The sequence below is a fragment of the Cyprinus carpio genome, chromosome A12 (genome assembly GCF_018340385.1).
Source record: "Cyprinus carpio isolate SPL01 chromosome A12, ASM1834038v1, whole genome shotgun sequence".
Classification (NCBI taxonomy): domain Eukaryota; kingdom Metazoa; phylum Chordata; class Actinopteri; order Cypriniformes; family Cyprinidae; genus Cyprinus; species Cyprinus carpio.
Window position 1 is genome coordinate 14,123,097 of NC_056583.1, and position 27,307 is coordinate 14,150,403.

Sequence of the window (27,307 nt, forward strand, 5' to 3'; positions counted from 1 at the left end):
TAATCACTTCAACCACTAAATAACTAACTTTTGTTTGACATAATTCATATAGCTCATCATGATGGTTCATGGTCATAATCCATCATAACAGTTTTTAACAAATGATATGAAAACTACCGTCGCTTTTTCTATAAACTATTTATTGGATAGTGTTCAAATATCAATTACCATGATTAAAATCCAACACACCCGAAAAAAGTTTTGTGTGACTAATCTATGTTCTTGTTATAGGCCTATTTATTAATTCGATTGCCATGTGTTTTCTTAAATCTATGTTTAAAAACTTGATGATATCCACTGTGATGATGTCAAACAGGCTGTCCCATTCCTCCTTAATCCGTCAGTCTGTTCATTCATTATTTTCTCATGTCAGTGATGTTAATACCGCGATTGTCGTAAAAAAAAAAAAAAAAAGACAAAGAAAAAAAAAGAAAGAAAAAAATTCCCCGCTTACGGTTTCTAAACAAGACCCGCGGCAAATGTTCTCGAGTCGGCCCCTCCTCTGCCCCCTCTCTCGGAAATAAACCCTGTTTTGTCACAATTTACTCTATATATATATATCTGATGTTGGTCTGATGTGCTGAAGCTTAAAGGAAAAGGAAGAAGAGGTGGAGGGCATAGACCGCACGAACAGCCGGTGTACTAGCGGAGAAGAGCGACAAACGCCTGGAGACAAGTTAACCGAGATGGAGAAAACTTCACCCAAACTCTTCAGTTTATGGATTTATTGTGTAATTGTATTCTTAACGGATGCTGGACTAGGTACGTCCCGTCTTTTCAGTTTTCAGTAAACTTGTTTTATAGCTTGTGTTATGTAACTTTTTGCCTTGTCTGATCGCATTTTGATATTTTGTCATATTTTCATATATTTAACTCGTGATGTTGTTGAAGGCAGCGGATGAAGATGCTTGACAATTCTGACTGTCAGATATAATAATTTGTTTCTATCCTTAATTTCGTCTGAACACACTTTTTGAGTTGCCTTTCTTTCTTTCTTTCTCTAAAACGTCAACATTATTTGCTAGATGCACTATATGGACTCACATTTTTCCCACTATAAAAGATTTGGTTAAGACTTGTTTATTCTCTTGACTCTTTATACCCAGAGGATCTGACAGGGGCCGGTTGCATAAACTGCTTAGACTTGTCTTAAAAAGTTAGTCATCTAATTTGTTTTCTTCAAAACTGTTCATAATTTTATAAAGTCAGTTACAGTTACAAAAAGTTAGATTGGCCCATTTGAGTCAGAAAAGTAAGACTGATTAACTCTTGGCTAACTGCTCAAACAATTTCTTAAAACAATTTCTCACAGTCTTAACATGGTGACTATTTTTATGCAACTTGGCCCAGGTCTAATAAAAGTCTGATACGTGTATGTAAACTTTATGAACTTTTCTGTTTATGAAATGTTTTGTTTGATGCAGAACATCTCAAAAATATACACACTGATCATTTAAATCCTCTACAAATGGAGTTAATACATCTGATCATATGTTAATGATTATACATGTTTCTATTTCTATAAACCTGCAGGCTACAAGTTAAAAGTAACTGGAGAGCAACAATTTGCATTTCTCTTTTTCTCCCAGGCTCCAACATCTGTACTTCTCGAGGAGCCAGCACATGTAAGCAGTGCCTGGCAGTGCATCCTACCTGTGCTTGGTGTTTTCAAGAGGTGTGGTGATCTGCAATGTTTAATGACTGAGCTGAAACATGTTTACTTTAGATTTTATTATAGCATTAACATTCCTGGATGGAGTGGAGAGCTGTATGATCGACAGGAAAATCAGACTTTTAAACATAGTTAGTAGTATTGTTTGTGTGTGTGTGTGTGTGTGTGTGTGTGTGTGTGTGTGTGTGTGTGTGTGTGTGTGTGTGGGTGTGTGCATCCATTTAGGTAGTTTTTGAGGACACAAATTTGCATAATGACATGGATATGACATAGGTATTACAATGTGAACGTGGTTTATGAGGACACTTCCTGTGTCCCCATAGTTCAAAAGGCTTAAAAAGCATACAAAATTATGCTTTTTTGAAAATCTAAAGATGCAGAAAGTTTTCTGTGAGGGGTAGGTTTAGGGGTAAGGTTGGTAGGGGGACAGAAAATACAGTTTGTATGGTATAAAAACCATTATGCCTGTGGAGAGTCCCTGTAAAATACACATACTAGCATGTGTGTGTGTGTGTGTGTTAGTAAAAATATTTTGTTAATAATGGTATATTAATAGTCCAGTGCTCAGATCATGATTCAGTGAAGATTAAATAGGCTTAATAACACTGAAGTAGACTGACTCATCTTTGGGTCAAGGAGTTGTTTAGTCTTCTGAACATTTTTCAACTTTGAAGCAATTACAACAATCCTCCACATGGTCCACATCATCCACCAGAGTAGTCAGTAACATTTTTAAAGCCACGATGAAACTGTGAAACTGAAGTTGTGACAGATCTTTTCTCTTTTATTATTAAGTACATCTATCCATCAGTTTCTGATTGGATGGAGGCAGATCTGAATGTGAGCTAGCAGCTGGTTGTAAGAAAGAGATTTCACAGAAAACCGAGTTATGATGTTTAAAAAAACAAAAATCAGAGCTCACAATAAATTATTGTCAATAAATAATTTAAAATAAAAGAAACATGAATGGATAAATCATTCACAAAAACAATCAATAACATGCATTTAGATTTTTTTCTTTCAAAAAAACGTTTTATGGAAACAATATCAAATGTTTTCAATGCCAGTATTTGAGTATTACAACCATTCTATCTTTATTAAGAGGGAAAACAGAATGGATAGAAAGTCTTCCTTTGTTTTAGTCTGTATTTTTATTCTAAAACACATGTGCTTATCACATAAAAGTGTAAGTTATGTATTATACCTTTTTTATATTCGGAAGTAAAATAAGGACAATTGCAATTGTTTTTTTCTAAGTGATGTCTCAATACAAAAAAAAAAGAATATATATATATATATATATATATATATATATATATATATATATATATATATATATATATATATATATTATCTAAACCATTTGTGTGATTTGGGGGTCAAGACTGGTTATTTGTTCAACCAATGGCAAATGAGGGGAGTGTTTGAAACATATTTTGGGGAATTTTTGTAATTCTGTTTGCTGCAGAAATCTTTATTTAGAGCCCTATACCAGTATAACTGTCTGCCAAATGCTTATCAGGATTTTGGACAAGATGTACCTGGTTCCTCCCGATGTGACCTGAAGAAGAACCTTATAGAGGCAGGATGCAGGAAAGAAGCTCTTGAGTATCCCACCAGCAAAATGATTGTGACAGAGAACAAAGATCTCAGTGACAAAGCCTCGGGATCCACCACCGATGTCACCCAGATCCAACCTCAAAGCATACACATCTCTCTGAGACCCGGTGAGTTCATCAACTCATAAACAAGTGACCACATGTTCCTCCATTAGACCAAATTGTTTCTCTGGCATCCCACAGATGATTCCCAAGTCTTCACACTGAAAGTCCGTCAGGTTGAGGACTACCCTGTGGACTTGTATTATCTGATGGACTTGTCCTACTCCATGAATGACGACCTGTCTCAGCTGCAACGGCTGGGGCGAGGCCTGGCTGAAGAGATGAGTAAAACCACCAGCAATCTACGTATGGGCTTTGGGGCTTTTGTGGATAAACCTGTGTCCCCGTACATGTACATCTCACCTCAAGAAGCCGTGTTAAATCCTTGTTACTCGTGAGTGATGACATATATTTACACACTGAACATAAACATTACAGATGATGGGTGTTTATTACAAACTTGTAACTGGGTGGTGTGCTTGTTGGCTGACAGAATCTGATATTACATCTTTAGACACACTGCTATTATGGTTGAAGTGTCTCTATTTGCTGGGTTACATCCACAATAAGTGTTATGCTGGAAGCTGTTTTCTAAAACTAGAATATTGAGAATATTGAGCAAAGTTGAATAACAAACACTATCTATCAGGTTTGGCATGGTTACAGAGTAATAGTAGTAGCCTATTTCTACTGTGTATTGCAACTTCCTGAACGTTCTCACTGTTAATGTTCTTTTGTGATCCTTCTACATCTTATAAGCTACATTATCTACCATAGGATCCCATACAAATGCCAGCCTCAGTTTGGCTACAGACACGTTCTGTCTCTGACGGAGGAGGTCAGCCGCTTTACAGAGGAAGTGAAGAAACAGAAGGTGTCTCGGAACAGGGACGCCCCAGAGGGAGGCTTTGACGCCATTATACAAGCAGCTGTGTGCAAGGTTGAACTACAGAGAAATACAGAGAACTTTTTGTTTTTTATTTGGCCCAAAATAAGCGTTCTTATTTGACTACTTATGTCTTTCTCCCAGGAGAAAATTGGTTGGAGACCAGGTGCATCTCACTTACTGGTTTTCACCACAGATGCCAAGACACACATGGCACTCGATGGGCGCCTGGCGGGCATTGTACGACCCAATGACGGCCAGTGTTATGTGGACACAGATAACGTCTACAATATGTCTACAACTATGGTATTCTGCTGATCTTTTTAATGACTATTTAGTCAATTCTGGGTGGAACCTATAGACAAAACACAAATTTTGATGGGTTGTTTAGCATTAGACACCCTGTAATGCATACCCAGTGGGCAATTCATGTTTAAAAGACATCAAATTGACGTCAAAAACTGGTCAAATATGCAAATCAAACTAACATAAAAACTTGACATGAAGTTGATTTGATGTACCTTGAACGTCAAACATATTGGCCTACATATACATTAAAACAATTTCAGTGTGGGATTAACTTCCTATTAATCAGCCAATTACCAGTGGAGGAAATTGCCATCCAAACCGTATTTAAAATATTATAGCATCTTGATCAAATCTTGACTAATATTTGACGTTAAATTGAGTGCCCGCTGTTATGAAACCTATTAAATGAAGTTTAGATTACCTTTATTCATGCTTACTAATGGATAACATTTTTTTCAGGACTACCCATCCCTGGCATTAATCACAGAGAAAATGTCAGAGAACAATATAAATCTCATCTTTGCTGTGACTAGCCATGTGGAATCACTCTATAAGGTAATAAGGGTATTAAATGTTACCGTAAATCAGAATGGTAAATGTCTAATCTAATTTTTAGGGTACTTTTAAAGATTTATCCCTTTGTTCTCTCTCTTTATCCATTGTAGAACTACAGTGAGCTGATCCCTGGCACTGCAGTGGGCACGCTTTCTGAGGACTCTCATAACGTCATCCAGCTGATTCAGGATGCATACGCTGTAATGTCCCTTTTTACATTTACAAAAATAATTTCTGTGTGAAATACAAGAAGTTGAAGTTAAATTTTGCACGTTCCAGTTGGTCATGCAAACTCACCACAGTAATCAACAGGAACAAACTAGTTTTGAAAGTAACTTTTTTAAGAGCTGCTCTTCATGCTGTACATCTCTATCACACATTTCTATACATTACTGAAAATGGGCAATAGACTTGGACAATGATTTTTTTCTTTCAAAAATGAGTTAGAATGATTTTTTTGTGGTGATCCACATTATGCCACAAATGAGTTGAACCTTGTGTTGAACATGAAACATTCCTTTAAAAGGCTTTACTCCATTCAAATGTTTGTGGTCACTGATCTATTGTTTGCTGTTGTGTTTGTGTGTTTGTGTAACAGAAACTGCGTTCTAAGGTTGAGCTGGAGCTCTTGAATGTCCCGGAAGAGCTCAGTCTGACATTTAATGCCACATGTCTCAATGGAGAGGTCATCCCTGGGCTAAGATCTTGCTCTGGCCTCAAAAGAGGAGACACCGTCAGTATTCTCTTCTCTCTTTATCTCTTTCTGTCCGTCTCTTTAATATTCTCCATGCACTTTATTCAAATCTCATGTCGGCACTTTATTCTCGCTCTAAAATATTTGTCATTACTTAACAAAACCTCTTATCCCAAAACTCCCCTATACGGTCAGTTTTGTCACTTCCTTCTTTTCAGTCATATACCCACTCTGACATATTGACATATTCCATAAGAGGAGCACAGGAAATGTCCTTTCTAATGTGCAATCATTAGCCTTCCTTGATAAATGAGTTGCATAAAATGTTGTGGTTTTTACTCCCTTCCTTATAAATGGTTAAATTTAAAAACTTACATGCAGGACAAGTGAGTGTAACTGTGTCATTACTCATTTTAATGAGTGTGTCTAGGCATCAGACTTGCCTGTTTCCTGTTCTCTGCTCTGCTGCTCTGACTCACACTAACCAGCCTTCAGTTCAGACTGTCTGTCAGTCCAACACACTCCCATGTTAGGCAGCCTACACACTCACTGTCAGCAATGGAATAAGACTCACTTATGTCATGTACATAATGGCTAAACATCTCCACTAGAAATATGAAACTACACAAACATTATTTTATTTTCAATCATAATATTATATCATATTATGCGAGGACCCTCTTTTCTAATTATTATTAATCTTCCGCTTCTTCTTCCTCTTTTTTTTTTTTTTTTCATATTATTACATACAGCCAAGTATGGTGACTTATACTCAGAATTCGTGCTCTGCATTTAACCCATCCTAAGCGCACACACACAGTAGTGAACACACACACACCATGAACACACACCGGGAGCAGTGGGCAGCCATTTATGCTGCGGCGCCCAGGGAGCAGTTGGGGGTTCGGTGCCTTGCTCAAGGGCACCTCAGTCGTGGTATTGCTTGCCCGAGACTTAAACCCACCACCTTAGGGTTAGGAGTCAAACTCTCTTACCATTAGGCCACGACTTCCCCTTCTCCAAAGTGAATCGCATTTTTGAGGGCCTAAACATGCTCCAAAACTCACGAAACTTTGCACAGGCGTCAAAACTGGTGAAAATTTACATCTGATATGGGTTTCAGAAGTGGGTGTGGCAAAATGGCTCGATAGCACCACCTGAAAAATTTCCAAACTTCACACATTTGACAAGAGTCCTGTCCTGAACACATCAGCATGCCCGTATTCGGTTATAGTCATAGCGCCACCTGCTGGCAACAGGAAGTGTCATGTTTAACACCATTATGGACTCCTAGCAACATAATAAAAAGCATAAACAAGTTCTAGAAGCATGTTAAAAATGCTAGCAACACTTAACTAAGTGTTAAAGCATGCTATTAATGCAGTGAAACAGAACATTACTGTAACTCAAGCATACAATGTCCAATCTGCCTCAAACTTCACATGTTTGATTAGAGTCCTGGCCTGACGATATCTACATGCTCATATTTGGTTATAGATATTGCGCCACCTACTGGAAACAGGATGTGACATGTTTTACACTGTTATGCACTATTAGCAACACAGTAAAATATGCCATTGTGTGCTAAACTTGCTAGAAATATTCTCAAACATGCTAGCAGCACTTACTAAGTGCTAAACATGAAACAGGAAGTTGTTGTAACTTATGCATACAATGCCCAATCTGCCCCAAACTTCACATGTTTGATAAGAGTCATGGCCTTAACAGATCTTAGGGCCAATATTTCAGTTATAATCATACCGCCACCTGCTGGCAACAGGAAATGGCTTGGTTTAAACTAACTTAAACATGCAATGTCTGATCAGCCCCAAACTTCACATGTTTGATAAGAGTCCTGGCCTGAACTCATCTTAAGGCCAATATTGATTTATAGTCATAGCGCCACCTGCTGGCAATAGGAAATTACTTGGTTTACACTAACTTAAATATGCAATGTCCGATCTGCTCCAAACTTATAATGTTTGGTAAGAGTCCTCGCCTGGCGACATCTACATGCCATTATTCAGTTATGATCATAGCACCACCTGTTGGCAGCAGGAAATTTGACACAAATATTTACCATTTTATAAGCATATTACCCAACGTTGGCTGTTCTTCTATGGCCACCGGGTGGCGGTGAGCCGGGGTGCGAGGGCCGTTTCATCGCTGCTTGCAGCTTTAATATTATATTATATTTTTCAAGGATTCCAACCCAATTAATGCAGTGAAGAATTGTACCGTCTTCATCTATCCATCTTACCACACTAGTCCTTTTTCTTATTGTTCCCCAGTCACGCATAAAGCAATTGTAAATACACAACTGATTATTGGGTATTGGGGCAAGAACCATAGACATGGATTAGGCCATGATCCGGGATTCTTGCTGAACCAAAATCAGGGCGTAACAATTGCTGCATCTCACTGTGTTCTGCTCACAGCAAAGGTGAAAATGTTCTATAGTGCGGCTAAATGGTGCTGAATATTGGGATCATAATACCTAGTCCTATAATGCAAACTAAACTTATATTTTTCACAAAAATCAAGTCTTCAAATTGTGAATTACATTAAAAACATTACATTACTGTGACAGACCAGTAAAGTATTGATTTAACATGATTATAAAATACATTTAGATTAAATGTAATTATAATATTTAATTTTTACATTTTTAATATTAAAATATTGGTAACACTTTAGAATAGGGAACATATATTCACTACTGTTTTCCCTGAACAAACTACTAATTTTCTGCTTATTAATAGTTAGTAAGGTAGTTGTTAAGTTTAGGTATGGGGTTGGATTAAAGTTGGATTAAAAATATCTAAAATATGGTCATGCAGAATAAGGCATTAATATGTGCTTTATAAGTGCTAATAAACAGCCAATATCCTAGCAATATGCATGCAAATAAGCAACTAGTTAATAGTGAGAATTGGTCTATAAAGTGTTTGTTTTATTTAAATATTATTGAATATACACTACCATTCAAAGGTTAGGGTCTGTTAGAATTATAATATTTTTGAAAGAAGTCTCTTATGTTCACCAAGGCTGCATTTATTTGATCTAAAATACAGTAATATTGTAAAATGTTTCATATTTAATATTTACCATTCAAAATACCTATTCCTATTCCTATTTTTAAGTTTTATTTATTTCTATGATTTCCCAGCTATTACTCAGTGTCACATGATCATTTAGAAATCATTCTAATATGCTGATTTGGAGCTCAGGGAATATTTATTATTATCAATGCTGAAAACAAATGTGCTGCTTAACATTGTTGTGGAAACCATGATCACCTTTGTCACCTTTGATCAGTTTACTACAGTATATCCTTGCTGATCAAAAGTATTATTTTTCTTAAAAAATAAAAATCTCATCCCAAACCTTTGAAGCCTATTATGGTCCTACAGTAGAAATTTGTAATGTATAATAATAATTTATATTTGTGAACACCAGTGTTCTGTAACAACGCCACACTCCCTCAATCCCATCTTCCCAGGTGTCCTTCAGTGTAGAAGTCCAGGCCAGGGGCTGTCCTAAAGAGAAGCGCAAGACCTTCACCATCAAACCGGTGGGCTTCAAAGACACCTTGCAGATCACAGTCAAGTTTGAGTGTGAGTGTAAATGTCAAGCTAAGGCGGAGCCCGACAGTCCTGTCTGTCACCACGGCAACGGCACCTACGAGTGTGGTATCTGCCTGTGCAACCCGGGACGACTGGGTCCTAGGTGTGAGTGTGCAGAGGGGGACTACAGCCCCACCAAGCAGGATGCCTGCACCGGGCCAGACAAAGTGGTCTGCAGTGGCCGTGGAGACTGTGTGTGCGGCCAGTGCGTATGCCACAATAATGATTTCGGCAAGGTGTGGGGGAAGAGGTGTGAGTGTGATGATTTCAGCTGCCTGCGATACAAAGGAGAGCTCTGTTCAGGTAAGAGAAGATTTGGGGCTGGGAGGAAGCTAGAAGCTTGTATTTTGTTGAGTGTGATAAAGTTGTATTATTAGATTGTTGGATGTGACATTAACAGTTATCCCAACAAGTGTTTTTGGACACTTTTAAACTTAATGTGTAAATGTATTTACATCAGATGCAAAATATCAAACCCAGTTGCATTTGCAAACAAACGTGGGGGTAGTAATTTTTTCCAGGGGAAAGGCATTTTTTCCAGGTTTGGGAACTGAAAAATGGAGGGAAAAAAAAGAACCATCTAGAACATTCATAACTGAATGATGTTCTCATATGGGAACAAATTATTCTTATGATTCTTATAACTCTTATAATTCTGATTCTTAAAAACATACAGTACAACCAGTGTGGTCCAATTTTAGAATAAATGATTATTATGAGCTGGTTTGATTCAGTAAATCAAAACCACACGGTGCAAACTGTGTAGTCTGATTCCTTTTCTTTTTTGTGAATCAAAAACATACACTACAACCACTGTAATCTGATTCCCGAACAAATTATTCTTATGAACCATTCTTTTTATGGAATCAAAACCATACACAGCAACCAGTGTAGTCTGATTCCAATGATTATTATGAGTTGGTTCTTTAGTGATATCAAACACATACAGCTTATAGTTACCTGTGTGTATGCTGTACTTCAGGCTTGTAATTACTGCCTTTTTGTTCATATGAAACTGTAATCTGCAGTTAAAGGTGCAAATTAAGAGTTTTGTCAGTAATATATAAAAAAAAACGAATGAATGTAGTTCTTTATATTAACTATAGACATGTTTCATTAATGTTTGACATCCAGAAAGTGTCTGAATATTTTTTAACCATATATATTGTTTTACAATATAAAATATTACAAATGTCTTTTTGCAGAAACATTTGCTTGAATAGCACAACATAATGCCACTTGGTTCAATATATTTAATATTATAATACAAAGACTTATACGTTTTTAAGGAGACTTAAGGGTCCAAATATTTGTTAGGGCTCCTGCATCTCACCCTAGCTCACAACGAGCAAGATCTTTTAGAATAAAGTCTCCTTTTTTCACAGCCTATTATTTTGTGCAGAAGTCTTTCTTTACGAGTAAGATTTCCTGTTCCTTGCCTCACATCACCTCAAAGGAATTACCTACAATAACAGTAAACGGTCTCCTGCGTTAGTCGAAGATCGAGCTCCTCTTATAAATAAACATGCTCGGTGGAACTTGGCGGGATAAACCATGTGTTGACCTATTTAAGACATGTGTGTTTGTTCTTCAGACAAGGTGCTGATGTTCCACTGGGTTGCGTTTGAGCTGGAATGGCCGAAGAGAAAAAACGATACGCAATAGTGCACCTCTTGAAGTTATGTACCTCTTGAAAGGGGGTTGGTTTCTCACTTAAACAGAACCAGATCTCTGTATTCGTGATTCCAAAAGAGTTCTGCTTCCGCTGTAACAAACTAAACATTTTTAGGATAAAGCATCTTTTAGATCTACAAGAAGTTTCTTATAGCATATTCCCAGAGGTCCAAAGTTATCCAGAAAATGCCTTTCTGCGTTGTCACACACTGATGATGTCACTGAACCAAAAATAACCCAGTGAGGGAGTAAAGTGGTGTTTAGGCTGATGTGAAGAGTTTATATTGTTTTTCTTTGAAAAAAAATAATTACACGCAATGCAATGTTATTTTTTACATTTGGTTAGACATTGTTGTATTTCCATGTGGTTTTGTTTTTGATTTAGCTGCATTGTTGTTTTCAACCAAAATCCCAAATCACTCATAAACACTGTTTTGCTAAGGAATAAAGCACTGTAATCTCCTAAGCAAACATGCATACTGCCGCAGATGTGTTTATAATTATAACTGTAATTCACGCAAGTAATGGAGCATTCTGCCATTGAACATCAGGTGAAATAAATTATGACTATCATATCAGTTCTGTCACATTCCTCACATTCACCAGCACCAGATGTCCATTTTTAGAAACCTCTGTGAATAAAAATGAAACATGGAGCTGTTGAGTGTGATTTGGAGTAGGGGAATTTCATTTGGAAAGCCTCAGCATAATATTTGGGAACGGGTCTTTTTTGGGGGGGGTGCATGTGTGGAATGTACAGCTCCTTACATGAGGCACTTTTATGGGCTCAAGTTCAAACTAACCTTATTACATTATGAGAGTGAACATTATTCATCATGGGAAGCTTTCTTTCAAGCAAACAAATTCTACATTCATGTGGAGTCTGCTCACTCATTCTCATCTTCGTCTTATTTTTCCCTACATGGCTCATTCCAGGTCATGGCACTTGTTCCTGTGGGTTTTGCCAGTGTGATCCAGACTGGAAGGGAGAGAACTGCAACTGTTCTACTCGTACAGACACCTGTATGTCCAGTCTGGGGCTGTTGTGCAGCGGTCGTGGTCAGTGTGTGTGTGGGAGCTGTGAATGCACTCAGCCCGGGGCCTACGGCTCCACCTGCGACAAATGCCCCACCTGCCCTGACGCCTGTACCTTGAAGAAGTGAGTGTAATTCCTATATTAAGCATAAAATAACATATTTAGAATAGCACGCTACCAAACAACTATTTCTGCAGTATATACTGTATGCATAGAATACCGAGATGACCTAGTACATTTTCCCAATGTCAGATGCCTTGCATTGCTTGAACACAGTGTTTTTAACTGATTCACAGGTATTTCTTGACCCATTATTTGATCTGACTGCCAAAAGCATTAAATGTGCAAAATAATAATTTGTATTTTTTATCGGATGGCAGTCGTGGAATTAACCATCTAATATGATGTGGTCACATGATGTAGAATACTACTTTTTGGAATGTGTATTGTTCCGTAAGAGATTCTGATTCACATGCAGTTTATACTACACAGTATTCAGTAAGCTGTAAACAAGTATTCCATTCCAAACACAGGCAATGAGTTCAAAAGTTTAAGTAAAATTTTTATTTAATTTTTTTTCTCTCTCTCTCTCTCTAGGGACTGTGTAGAGTGTAAGCACTTCAAGAGAGGGAAACTCTTTGATGATGACACCTGTACTCGAATATGCAGAGATGAAATCAGATTGGTGGATGATTTAGGTACCAGTATCGTGTTCATTTCAGTTTATTATTTTATTTATTTATTTATTTATTCATTGTATTTACAGCATTTTCTGTAGCCTTTTGTTGCAACCCTCTATTTACCCTTCAGTGTTCCATGATAAGAATGCAGTGAATTGCACCTATAAGGATGAGGATGACTGCGTCCAAAGGTTTCAGTACTATGAGGACAACAGTGGCAAATCCATCTTGTCTCTTGTCAAAGAGCCAGGTAACATCCTCTTAATGATCATACTGATGAAATAAATTGCTGTGTTTACTGTTGTAGATGCTGGTATTCATCTTTGTACATTTAGTAGAAAACTAAACAGAAGTATATTATTCAAGGAATTAATGTCTATTTTATTTTAATCTGGGTATTAGATATTCAAAAATATAGGTGTTTGGGCAAATGTATGGAAGTGTCGGTGTGTGTGCAGTGTGTGACGGCTGTAAATTAAGGAACCCGCAGTGAGAGTCTGCTGCTCTGCTTTAATGGACACACATGCGGAACACGGGCTCTGTTAGAGACACACACATCACCATAACCCAGAGAACACCCCAATCTTGTTAAAACACACTGCAATAAACAACATCCAAGCTACTTAAGAACCCGCTGACACATAGTAATTCCTACTGGGATAGGAATGGTTCAGACAGGAAGCAAAGAGACAGACACAAGACTATAATAGAGAAGCGAGCCTATAGCTTAAAAAAAAAAATATTCATTTAACTTTTATTCACCAAGGGCATATTAAATTGATCATTTGACAGTAGTGAAATTGAAGTGACAGTAAGTCATTTATGGTGTTTCAAAAGATTTCTATTTCAAGTAAATGCTGTTCTTTTGAACTTTCTATTCATCATAAATTACATTTTAAAATAAAACCATCTTTCACCTACATTTACTTTTCCTGTGTAATAGACTGCCCTAAAGGCCCTGATATCTTGGTGGTGCTCCTGTCAGTAGCTGGTGCCATTTTGTTCTTGGGTCTGGCTGCCCTGCTTATCTGGAAATTGCTTATCACCATCCATGATCGGCGTGAATTTGCTAAGTTCGAGGAGGAGCGGGCACGTGCCAAGTGGGAAACGGTTAGTGAAGTGCAAAAATATACAAAAGTTCCACTATATGCATGCTGCAGTACATTTTAGACAGAAGCTCACTGATCAAAGACCTCAGGATACATAACCAAACACATTTACACTCACACACCTCTCTGTTTAATGTTAAAAGCACAAATTCCTATGTGTAAGTAGCTTGGTGAACTATAGATGCCGGCAGGATGATTTTACTGTTTCAGTGGCATGCTGTTTTCCCCTTCAGAACAAAGAAAAGGCCTCTGCACCCCTGGGCAAGTTTTGTTTTAAACTATCCAATGCTAATTAGGGTTTCCCAGTGAGGTCTCGAGCCACATGTGAACTGCTCAATACTGAGTTCCCCACTTAAACTTATATGTTTAATTTGACTCATGTTTAAAGGAATAGTTCACCTGAAAATGAAGATTTGCTGAAAATGTACTCACCCTTAGGCCATCCAAGATGCGTTTGTTTTTTCATCAGAACAGATCTGGGGAAATTTAGCATTACATCACTTGCTCACCAATGGATTGTCTGTAGTGAATGGGTGCTGTTAGAATGAGAGTCCAAACAACATCACAATAATCCACACAACTCCAGTCTATTAGCAAAAAACTGTTTGTAAACTGTTTGTAAATCCATTATAAAGATGTTTTAACTTCATACTGTTGCTTCCAGCTAAAATATGAGTCCTCAATCCATAATATTGCTTTTTCCCCAGTGAAAGAGATGTCTTGTCTGAATCAGGAGGGAAATATGCACAGATCAAACACCATTTACAAGCAAAAACAGTTCTAAACAAAAATGTTGGTGGATTTCGATGTAAGAGAACATCAGGGGATGGACTCTTTCATTGGAAGAAGCGTTATTATTGTATTTTGGCTAGAAGCAATGGAAAGTAAAAAAAAAAACATACAACTTTACACAAGACCTTAAATAAAGGGTTACTCCACCCCAAAATGAAGATTTTGTCATTAATCACTTAACCCCATGTCGTCCCAAACCTGTAAAAGCTTTGTTCATCTTCAAAACACAATTTAAGATATTTTGGATGAAAACCAGGAGGCTTGTGACTGTTTTGTTGACGATTTGTTGAATAAAGTCTTTTTTTCTTTTCTCGTACAAGAAGTATTCTTGTCGATTCATAACGTTACAATTGAACCACTGACGGCAGATGGACTATTCTGAAAATGCTTTTCATACTTTTCTGGACCTTACGAGTAGTGGATTTTACTTGGCAGTCTATGGGACAGTCACAAGCCTCCTGGTTTTCATCCAAAATATCGTAAATTGTGTTCCAAAGACAAACAAAGCTTTTACGGGTTTGGAACGACATGGGGGTAAGTGATTAATGACAAAAATTTTATTTTGGGGTGGAGTATCCCTTTAATGGACTAGAGGACTAGTCGTGTGAATAACTGTTGGAACTTTCATTCTGACGGCACCCATTCACTGCAGAGGATCCAATGGAGAGCAAGTGATGTAATGCTAAATTTCTCTAAATCTGTTCCTATGAAGAAACAATCTACTATTCATTTAAGGAGGGTTAAAGCTAGAAAAACATATTGGAAAAATGTAGACTGTGTAAATGCATACTGAATGATAACTTAATTTTTATTCTCATAGGGCCACAACCCCCTCTACAAAGGTGCCACATCAACATTCACAAACATCACATACCGAGGCAAGGACTGACCACAAAGAGCAGAGGAAGAATTGTACATCACTAATAGCTGGTGTTCATATTTTAAAAGGTTTAAAAGTATCAATTGTTTTATAAAACTGACTTTGCAAATTGAACACGATCAGGAAGGGTTGTACATATTTTGTTGTTGTACATATGTAAAGTCAAAAATGGCAAGTCTTTCTGTTTGTCACTGAATGAATGTTTAACTTTACTTTTGCTTCCTACATGACTGTATTTGTCAGCAGCACAGTGCTTGGAGAGATAGCTTCACACTGTAGTGACACACGTCGAGCCATTTCCTCCCTCTTCCTGCTCAGTCACGCTCTGTAGTGGCAGATATGAATGATAAAAATCTTTCCAACTACTGATGGCATCTGGTAACACTGAAACCCTCCTCATGAACAAGAAATGTTCTTAATATAAGCTGTTCTCTTTACTGTTGTTATAGCTTTATTAATATTATGCAACTGCTACTGGTAGCTTTATCACACTGGCTTTAGTACACAGTTTTCACAAATCCAAGTGCTGTATAAAAATGTGCAGAAGTTGTATGTTGCCATAATTTTTTACAAAATGTGCGCCAAAAATAGACACATTTTATTGGCAGAATGACCTTAAAAGTCAAAAAGTCCTTCTCAGCTCAAGTGCAAAAAAGTAGCAGTGGCCTCCACTGGGAAATATATGAACGTCTGGATGTTCTATTTATGTGCTGTCAGATTCAGATCATTTTTAGTATGTGGTCATTAAATATTTAGACAGAAACAATGAAATATTTGTCAAATAATTTATTTGGGGAAAAAAATTAATGTGATATATTTAAGTGAAATATCATTACCTGTACTAGCGATGCCACACACTTTAATCTTAATATCAGTAAAGCATAATATACATGTATCAATGTTTTTTTCCATGCTAATTTTAGTACAGTATGATTAAAAATGTTACTGTACATAGTTTCCAGTGAAACTAATTTCATTGTTTGTATCTGGGGTTAATAAAGGCCTGTTTTTCTATCTCATTCCATATCAGTTTTATGGGTCTAATAACCTGGTCTAATTCAAATTAATCTGACTAATTCTATATTTAATTTTCTTTGCTGTGTGAAGGCATGTAGTGTTTCTGTAGATGGGATTCTGTTATATGTATTGCACTACAGCATCATCTACTGGACTGATGTTACAACCACAGTTCTAATGATTTTGTTTCCTTTTCAGCAAGATACTGAGGTAAGTATTATTGTGAAATAATTAGGTTTTACGTGCAGCAAATAATGTACTATACGGAATTTACATTAACTGTATATTTTCACTATATTGTGTATGGACATTGACACGTTGAATATAAGCAAAGTGGGACAGCTGGTAAATCCGAAATCATGTCTGTTTGTTCCATTACGTATGTGTAAGTATGTGATAAATGTAGCCATTTGGATCATACTTTCAAAAAAACGAGAGTAACAAATTATTAGAAAGTGTCCCTCTTTACCTTTATTTATTTTAAGTTTCACCAAAGAAATATACTTGTTACGTTATTTTTAAATAACATTTCAGCCCTAAATAAATACATATTTTTTAACCAACTTTTCATAAATATTCATAAATATTGTTGTTATTTTGACAAACGTTTAAGCCCTAAATAAATAAATAAAAAGTAACATATTTGTTACGTTATTTTCGTACCGCGAGAGGCGTCGCCAGGATCAGTTTACACGAGAGACACACGTCATGGGGGAGAGAGAGAGAGAGAGGATGCTGAAATACTGAAGCCTGTGCCCTGGATCACAGTCAGTCTTAAAGATCCTGGAAATGTGCAGGTGAGTTCATCGCAATCTTTACACATGATGCAGATCTTTAAACATCACAGATGATAATACCAGTCACTGACATACTGCTACAGATAGTTAGAAATAAGACAACAACACCCTGCCTTCGCTCCATCAACATTATCTGAGAGAAACTGAAGATAACAAATCACGCTCACTATAGCCACAATTATGCGTTTTGACATAATTGTATTATTATTGCCATGTCTGTTCGTGTCAGTTCAAAGCGCATCATCACTGTTGTTGTTAGCCGGCTAGTGTCAGTTAGCTCTTTGCTAGCTAATGTATCGCTATAGTGAGAATTGAAGGGTTGTGCTGGTGTCAGTGGTATTTTGGAGAGAAATATGTCAGATGTGATATTTCTCGTCCTCAATACTTGTGGTGGTAGTAGATATGATTAAATAGAGGAGACATATTTATCGTATAGTTGATAGAAAGTGTATCTGTGCTGTAATAGAGAGCGCATCAGCTCATTAAGAGTTTATAATGAGCATTAAGGTGACTGAAAATCAATATTTAATTATGTATATTAAGGCTGTTTTTATATTTGAATGTTTATTATTGTCTAACTTTGTCCTCTCTATATAGCAATAGCTGTAGTTTATATATATATATATATATATATATATATATATATATATATATATATATATATTTATATATGTATATGTATATTTGAACTGCATGGCAACAGCTGGTATTTTTTATATATATTGTGTGTGTGTATATATATATATATAGGGTTATTTATATACAGATTTTTTTTTTTTTGTTGTTAATTAGCAGTCTTTAAACATCTTTACACCTTTCTTCCTTTCTCCATTTTGTAATTTCTCTGAGGATGCTTCATTTATTCATTATTTCCCCTTCCTTTGCGAATCGACAGTTTTAACAGAATGTAAATATAGATTTGAATTAGACGTTGGCAGATGTTGACAGTTTTTCACACATAAAATTTATTGCCAGCCCTCTTTTCAATGAAAAGAAAAAGGAAAATGGCCTAAATATTGCAAGTAAAATTGATTTTTTTTCAAAGTATTTTATTAAGATGACACCAGTTTAATTTTGATATGCAATGAGAAGTCATTAATAAGGAAGAATTAATTGAATAAGGAAACAGAAAGAAAATAAAAAATGTAGTGAAGCCTGGGTGTGCCGGTAAGGCTTGTGAGTTTTAGTTGTCTGTTTAGTTTTCGTTTTAGCTGTCAGTTTCTTGTGAAAGTACAGCAGAGGCTACATTGAGTCTAGTACACGATATTCTTTTTATCTAAATGTCTCACTAAATATTCTTTGTCTATGATGGACTATTTGACTGTCCTTCTGTTTCTGATTAGTGTTGAGATAACAGTTACCAAGTAAAGAGTCACGCTATGTCAGACAATGATCAATAACCAGAGGGTGATTGTGTCCTGGCGTGTGTGAACAGGGCACATGGCTCTTCTTTGGGCTGGGTCAGACTGCACACAGTTCTATTGATTATTTAGGACAGCAGTAGTCAGAGGTGAAGTGAGGTTCATGCTGCTAGATTCAGATAGTGAAATCAGAGACTGATCTATCTCAGTGGTTCCCAAAAATGGGTCACAGGTCTGTCCTCTTTGGGTCATAGAGTAAAGGTAAATGCAAGTCATGCATAGTTAGCTAAATAAACGCTACGGTTCAAAAGAAAATATTTCACAATATTTGTTTTCACTATACTTTTGATCAAAAAAATGCTGCCATGCATGAGAGACTTCTATCTAAAATGTTAACAAATCTTACCAACTCCAAACGTTTTAACAGTAGTGTAGACTTTTAACTTATGAAGGAAGAATAAAATAATTTCCATATCTTTTGTGATTAAACTCACAGGTGTGCTTCCAAAAAAATGTATTTGGCACATCTGTCACTTGGTAGAAGCAGCCAACATTGACAGGTTGTGTGACATGCCTACATCCTCAAAAACCGTAGCATGCTGTGTTAATATTTTTTGCATAATATTGTGCCTTTGCAGTTAATGGTCATTTCAATAATTTCAGTATTTAATTACATTTTTGACTATTTTTGTATGCTAAACAGTGCTGATGCTTTGTCACAGGTTTATCTGTCATGGATGCAAATATGATACCAAAATTCACCTCCAAAGACGAGGAAATTGACTTCTGGAAAGCTCTTTCACTCAAGTACAAGAAAAGGTAAGTGGCAGTGCACTGAGCAGCATTGAGCGTTACTCAGCTCTCTGTTTTGTAGTCTGACACTTGATAGCATTCTTTCATGTTTGTCCTCAGCCTTCGCTATTCCCGTTGTCTTGGGAGTACCCATGTAACCTGTTCCCTTGCATTATGAGAGACATATCGAGGAAGCTGATGTACATTTCAAGGCAGTCACATTAGTATTATGCAATCTGCCACAGTGGGAATTTTCTTCAACGGGTTTAGCTTTTTGTGATACATAGGCTCCCACTGCTAATGAATACCATTGAAAAGCGCTCAGTGGCGTTGTAATCTAAAAAGATTACACAACAAGCTTGTTGCTTGGTAAATTGCATCCCAAAGCAGCATTTCTTGTTTCCAGCATGGAGTGTTTCAGACTCCCTTTGTGCAAAGAACGTTGATGTAGTTATTGTTACAGTCATCACTTAGCGTTTTTTGTGTGAATGGGCTTTACAATAGTAACAAATAGTAACTGATGACAAACAAATAGCTTTGGTATCAAAAAATGGGTCATATGGTTAACTGCCAAATGCTTTAGAGCTGTTTTATCAAAGCACGTGCTATCTCCAGGGTGACACTTATGCTCATCATGATTCAAGACTTGCATTTGAAGCGCAGGCTCCGCCGGGTCTCTCCATCTAACCAGTTCTGACCTGCTAGTAAAACACCCTAATCAGCACTTCAGAGACGATGCAAAAATGAGTCACAGATGTTGTGATGTTCATACTCTCCCGTGCTGCTGTAATGGGGCATTACATACTTTATGCACAGTTTTATTGGTCTCTTTGTCTCTGGATAAACAGGTTGTCCTGCCCTGTCTCCTAGCTCACGTGGCTTTAGCATAGCTGGGTAGGGAAATATTGCCCCGATGCCATTTTTAGATCCTTCCACACCATAATGCTGGCTGGTGATTACATAAAGAGGCCCAGGGCAGTGCTCTCCCCTGGTCACTGGTACACTGTAAACAAAACTGGTTGTTTACAGCAGATGAAGCCTGCCCCATTCACACTGTGCTAGTAGATCAAATTCATTAAATAATGGTATAATCGGTGAGTTGTCCAAGGTTTTGGGAGCCCAGAAACCTTATTGACTTTATTGTTCTGTGCAAATTTCCACTTTTAATATGCTACTGTGATGGCCTTTCACTATATTTGTAGCATTTCCTGGATCAAACTAGGAAATAAATAATATTACATAATATATTCCCTTGCATGGGAAATGCCAAACTGCTGTTTCTGATGACTTATTATCAGTCTGTGTGTATAATGTGTCTTCAGAATATCCTGTACAGATAACATCTCTACATTAGACATCCTATAGGTAATAATGGATCTCATAGCTCTTTATTTTTGTTATTTTCAGTTGAAGAGTAGAGAGTAGTTCCTGCAGTGAGGTTTCATTGACCCCTCACAGTTATTGATTTTTAGGATTTGATTTTTTGTGTAACTTAAGTTTTACTTGTAGTCTAAAGTCTGTTAATTGTAGTTTCTTTTGGCTAAGAACCACCCACAACGAACACCACCATTTGAAAGTTTGAGGTCGGTACGATTTTTTTATGTTTTTGAAAGAAGTCTTTGCTCACCAAGACTGCATTAATTTTATCAATTTATTTTTAAAAAAATGACTAACCTAAACTTTTGAACTATAGTATATATTCAGATTTAAGTCACATAATTGTATGTTTTGCCAGAGCATATTTTAATACAACCTTTGGTGTTCAGTAGTCTACAGTGCAAGGCAAGCTCTGTTTCAGAAATATAATATTCAAATGTTATGCATGTGTCATTAGTGATAAATGGTATCTTATTGTGTGTGTTCAGTTATAAGGAGGCACAGGAGGAGTTGCTGGAGTTCCAAGAGGGGAGCAGAGAGCTTGAGACAGAACTGGAGACACAACTGGGCCAAGCGGAGCATCGTATCAGAGACCTGCAGGCGGACAACGAGAGACTGCAGCATGAGCTAGGCTCGCTCAAGGTGAGAGTGTGTGAGATGAACACAGACTGACTTTGTGTAAAGAACATTAAAGCGAGGAAGTCTAATGAGTTTGTCTTTGCTTGCTCTTTCCTGTAGGAGAAGCTGGAGTATCAGTATGCTCAGAGCTATAAGCAGATCTCCATGCTGGAGGATGACCTCGGCCAGACTCGAGGCATCAAGGAGCAGCTGCATAAATATGTCAGAGAGCTAGAGCAGGCCAATGATGACCTGGAGAGAGCTAAGAGGTCTGAAGGCATCATCTTATACTTCACCATACATTTCACTACAGCTGTATCACAGCCAGAATGCTTCTCTAAAGACGACATGAAATGGCATTCACAACATTTAAAATCCATAATGCGATATAATTCATAAAGAGATATATTCAGAGGGAAATTACACTACAGGTAAGAAGTTTGGGTCAGTAGGATTTTTGTAAACAATTTTGAAAGATGCATTGAATTGATCAAAGTTACAGTAACCGGTTACTGTTTTGAAGGGGTTATATGATGCTGCTAAAAAAACATTATTTTGTGTATTTGGTGAAATGTGTTTATGCAGCTTAAGGTTCAAAAAACACATTATTTTCCACATACTGGACATTGTTGTTTCTCCTCTATGCCCCGCCTTTCTGAAACGCGTCGATTTTTACAAAACTCATCGTTCTGAAAAGGCCAGCTATCCAGTGCGTTGTGATTGGCTGAATACCTCAAGCATGTGACCGAAATGTTACGGCCCTTGTCATTCCGTGATGCGTGTCACAGCACGATGAGACAAAACCAATAAAACCCATTACAAACGAGGCATTTGTTGCATCCAATGGGGACATAATTACTGATTATAAAGACTTATACTGTCTTGATACGCGTTGCATATCGCGGCGCTTCAACATAAAACCATGTCTGCATTTGTGATCGGAGAAACAACAAACAAGCGCTACCCTACACTGCACAAAACTCGCGATTGAATCATCAGTGGCAGTGACACATTAAGAAATTTAAATTGGCTCTGTTTTGATTATATGTTGTCTTCTGCCCTGGTAGGTTGTATGCCTTTCCACTATTCTGTTGTAATTTATAGTTTTATTCCGCTGTGTTTTGCTACCACAGAGCCACGATTACATCTCTGGAGGATTTTGAGCAGAGGCTGAACCAGGCCATCGAGAGGAACGCCTTTCTGGAGAGTGAACTGGATGAGAAGGAGTCTCTCCTGGTGTCTGTGCAGAGACTAAAAGATGAAGCTAGAGGTATTTACTGACGCACCTCTCTGAAATCTTGTAATTACAGCTAGTTCCTCATTCCAGGCTGCTCAAGTGATGTTTACAGATCCTAGTTTCCATCACTTTTCCTGCCTGCTTGTGGAATGAAGTCAATATTATGGTCTGCAAGTGAAAGTTAAGGATCAATATCTGGCAAATTATCTTAACATGTGCATTTGTAGATTTACGGCAAGAGCTTGCCGTGCGAGAGATTCGGCCTGAGGTCACACGAATGTCGGCCCCCAGCTCTCCAACTCCAGACAATGACAAAACAGACTCAGCAGTCCAGGCCTCCCTGTCTCTGCCGGCTACACCGCTCAGCAAGATCCTGGACAACACTTTCACCAGCCAGACAGGTAGACGGCTACATTTCTCTCAGAGATGTATACGATGCTAGATGTGTTTGCATGACTCACTTGGTTCTTGTCTTTTGCAGCTCTGGCAAACAGCTCCACTAATGCAGCCCTCACTCCATCTGCTAGAATATCAGCACTCAATATTGTTGGGGATCTACTGCGCAAAGTTGGGGTGCGTAAATACTGTAGACTGAACTAAGTTATTAAGACAAAATAATTATTCCCAATTTTGTTTGTGGATCACAATGTAATCTATTTGGTGTCTAATCCAAGTGTTTGTACTGTTTTGTAGGCTTTAGAGTCTAAGCTCGCAGCCTGTCGAAATTTTGCCAAGGACCAGGCAGCCAGAAAGAACTATGTCACAAACATCAACGGCAATCTGATTAACGGAGACATTTCAAATTACTCTCTCTCTCTCCACACATCCTACTTTGACAAAGCGTGAGTCGGCTATTTTGTTCTGCCACAGTTCAGAAAACCCAGTCCATAAACCTTTAGATGTTGATGAGCGGTTGCCTTATTTGATCTACATTACCCATAATTGCATTGTGTCCTAGAAATCCTCCTGGTTTCTATTGAAAGCAGTTCATAGAAATTCAAAGAAAGGCTATAAATAAGGATAAAAAGGTTTCAGTTCTCAGTTGTTAATTTTCTTGTGTGTTTGAAATGAACAGCAGATTGACTGTAAAAATGAGTTTAAGTGATACAGGAGATAAAATTCTCTCAGACTTCTGTGTGTTTCTCTCCTCAGCAGAAGAGAGAGGGTCATTTTCCCCGCGTTGCTTCTGGGTAAATGATCCGACTAGCAGTTTTATGTGGGGGCCCATGCATGCTGGTTAACAACCCCCTACATATGACTTAAGAGTACAATAATCCACTAGGTTAAGATCATATCATCTCACTAACATCTTGGTGGTGGCTCAAATAGTGTGTGTAGGTGCACTCCATAGGTTTGCTCAAATGTGGTTAATTTCTCTAAATGTGAAAGGACTGGGCCAGTGTTTTGACTCTTAGCTGAAGATTCAAAACATGAACATTCTCTCTTAAAAAAAAAAAAAGATAAATTTATGGAGTTCACCCTGAGTACTAAACTAAGAGTTTCTCTTCTCATATGTCTGTTGGTATGAAATTAATTACAGGATAAGACAGTCATTAGATAGATCATGTTCATTTTTCTTATTAAAGTCAACATGAAACGAGACTCGCCTTACTCCATAATATGACGAATTTCTGAATAAAAACAAAATATTAAATGAGAAAAAAAAATATTCATGGGGATAAGAGAAAAGTGGGCATTACTTACAATATTATTAACAAGTTTGGGGACATTAAGATTTTTTAATGTTTTTGAAAGCATTTATTTGATCAAAAATCCAGTAAAAACAATATTATTGGGAATATACGCTTAAAATAACTGCTTTCTATTTGAATATTTTTAAAATACAATTCATTTCTGTAAAAGCAAAGCTGAATTTTCAGGAAGCTTTTCTCCAGTTTTCAATGTCAAATATTCTTCACAAATGATCCAAACATGCTGATTTGAGGCTCTTGTCAATGTTGAAAACAGTTTTGCTGCTTAATATTTTCATGTAAACTGTGATACATTATTTTCAGCACTATTTGATTAATAGAAAGTTCACAAGAACAGCATTTATTTGAGATAGAAATCTTTTGTAACATTATTATTAAGTCATTATATCACTTTTGCTCAGTTTAATGGATCGAATGAGTTATGCATAATAACACCAGGAACTCGTATTATGAAAATAAACAGAATCCATTTTAATTTCATGTTGACTTTAAGCATTTTCTTAAAAATAAGAAGCTTTATTTTAGCCATTTGAGAAGACACATAGAGAGTCATCTCAAGAATATTTGAGGTTTTACTGGATCAGGAGGATCTGCACCTCTACCGCAGTGTTACGCAGCTCACTGCAGTGCTGAATCAGTGTCCTGTAGCTTGAGTATCAGTAGATGGTAAAGGGCATGGAGAGGACGCCCGGGGCTTGTGTTTCTGCTGCGTAAGACCTGTCAGATCTATAGATGAGCTAAGATCTGGATAACAGGCCTTCGCAGTCTCCAGTACGCTTTAGTGATTTGATTTTATAACGGTGCAGTATACACGTATTATATTTGTGTGTTTCAAGGTAACATGAACAGACACAGTGAAGCATAGCTGTTGGACGTCATCAAATTGCCTTTGTACTGATGGACAATAGAGTGTTTGTGTCTGGTGTGTCTCCGGGGGCCGTATTGAGTGGTCTGGGCTGTTTTAGACCTCTGCCTGAGAAAATCTGCAGTTTCAGAGCTAGAGTTTGTTCTGCTTGCTTATCTACACCAATTCACTCTGGCCTACTCGTGTGTGAGCTTTTCTACGCATATTAACTGTCTGTATGGTTTCGGGAAACCTTTCAAAAGCCTGTTTCTGTCTCATAGAGCTATTTCATGCTACATTCTGTCTAGTTTATTCAGTTGGTGTGGACTGAAAAGAAACACTAGTGACAATTCTAACAGTAGTATGAATGGTCTGGAGGCTTGCATTGTACAGGGCTCCGATGCCTCATTTGAAGCGTCTAACCTCAGTCTCATGTTTCTCTGAGCACAGCAGGACAGTGAACGGTTTGGACCCCGGCGCCATGACGAACATCACAGCTCCGCCACGCTCCAACTCTCCATCCAGCCTGGTGCTCAGCGTGTGACTCTCAAACACACATTAACTCCATTATAACCACTTTACAGCAATATAGCAATTCTTTTTAATACACTACTGAATCAGAGTTGAGATTATCCAGTGGGTTACACCGCGGTTAGTAATGGTAGCCCAACTGCAGCAGCACCTCATACTAGTCTCTACGTTGCAATATCCTACATTTTACTACTGAAGTACTTGTTTATAGTTGCTAAAAAATTTATAAACCCATCTAATATATTTATGGTTACTGTTCATTTAGATATAAGCCTATTTAATTTAGTTTGCTCTGGTCTTTGCAAATTTGATGTCTTTTACCACGGTCCAAAAATGTATTTATTGCTATAGTGTTGGATGGAAATGTATGTGAAAGCTGAAAACAAAGGGATTTTACATTATTAATATATGTTGTGCAACACATGCAGTGTTTGTATACAAGAAGGTAGACCTGATATATATATATATATATATATATATATATATATATATATATATATATATATATATATATATATATATATATATATATATATATAAAGATGAACGGTCAAGATCTGACTATCTAGACTTTCATGTGCACTTGTATGTCATGGAAACCGGTTTCTATTTGTATGTGTGTTTTTTTCTTATTTCTCAGTAGGATCTATAGTAAGTGCTTATGCGTGCATCTGATGGGTAAACTTCCCCTATTTTTGTCCCCTGATACGTGGCCTGGTGTAAGTGTGAAAAATCTGGAGTTTTGTTTTGGCTCCAGCAGGTTTGCATTTTAAACACTGGTTCTGTCATGCTGACAATCGACTGCTGTAGTAATAATGTATGACGCATTTGCTATTGAGTCTCAGGTTGGTTTCCCAGCCTCATAGTATTTGTTGGATTATACATACCTTATTTTTTCTCCTTGTTGTGAATGACAAATCTTGTTCATTTTGGTTTGAATAGTGAAATGTGTTCTAAAAGCACTTTTTGTTACTTTTGTGTGCTCAAATAAATGGTAGTGTTCTCACAAGTCTTTGTTATTGTAACAAAGACAAAAATGTTACTCTGGTGTTACCACTGAAAAATCTCACAGTTAAAAGGTCTTTAGAATAAGGCTTTTATACCAGCCAGTGTTATTGTAGTATTATTTATATATAATATTATAGTAGCTATTAATATTTCAAGAAAATATATATTCAGTTTTCTTTTTAATCTTAGTAATTAGTAAGTTTAGTGATTTTTTTTTAGCATCTTTTTAAATATTTGTACTTGGTTTATTTCTATTTCAGTTTTAGTTTGTCATTTAAGTACTTCAACCTTCAGCACTTTCAACATTATTCATTTTCAGTTATGTTTTTATCTAATATTTTTATTTCAGTTTTATTAAAATTAACAAAAACTATTTTTTTAGCAGATTTAGTTAACAATAACAACACAAATGCAACAAATAGAAGCAATTTAGAATAAG

At 37.0% G+C, this 27,307-nt stretch overlaps 2 protein-coding genes across 5 annotated transcripts; both read left to right on the plus strand.

Annotated features, from left to right (window-relative positions):
• The first annotated feature begins 446 nt into the window (after positions 1 to 446).
• Positions 447 to 16,593, plus strand: LOC109099440 (integrin beta-3-like). Its single transcript, XM_019112950.2, has 15 exons — positions 447 to 762; positions 1,590 to 1,675; positions 3,195 to 3,399; positions 3,475 to 3,727; positions 4,111 to 4,273; positions 4,364 to 4,525; positions 4,988 to 5,083; positions 5,194 to 5,283; positions 5,682 to 5,816; positions 9,280 to 9,706; positions 12,014 to 12,236; positions 12,711 to 12,811; positions 12,924 to 13,043; positions 13,737 to 13,903; positions 15,515 to 16,593. Exons 1-15 carry the CDS (start codon positions 687 to 689, stop codon positions 15,581 to 15,583), a joined length of 2,373 nt encoding a protein of 790 aa, XP_018968495.1. The 5' UTR covers positions 447 to 686; the 3' UTR covers positions 15,584 to 16,593.
• A 651-nt stretch (positions 16,594 to 17,244) lies between these two features.
• On the plus strand, positions 17,245 to 26,866 carry LOC109099442 (nuclear distribution protein nudE-like 1-A). Of its 4 annotated transcripts, none has more exons than XM_042767707.1 (10): positions 17,245 to 17,388; positions 19,472 to 19,568; positions 21,407 to 21,560; positions 21,657 to 21,805; positions 22,670 to 22,806; positions 23,001 to 23,174; positions 23,255 to 23,346; positions 23,467 to 23,615; positions 23,926 to 23,963; positions 25,780 to 25,921. In XM_042767707.1, exons 2-10 carry the CDS (start codon positions 19,483 to 19,485, stop codon positions 25,788 to 25,790), a joined length of 990 nt encoding a protein of 329 aa, XP_042623641.1. In that variant the 5' UTR covers positions 17,245 to 17,388; positions 19,472 to 19,482; the 3' UTR covers positions 25,791 to 25,921. The 4 variants fall into 4 exon arrangements, with proteins under 4 accessions (XP_042623641.1, XP_042623642.1, XP_042623639.1 ...); XM_042767708.1 differs by having other exon boundaries at positions 23,929 to 23,963; XM_042767705.1 differs by lacking the exon at positions 23,926 to 23,963 and having other exon boundaries at positions 25,780 to 26,866.
• Positions 26,867 to 27,307: the final 441 nt, after the last annotated feature.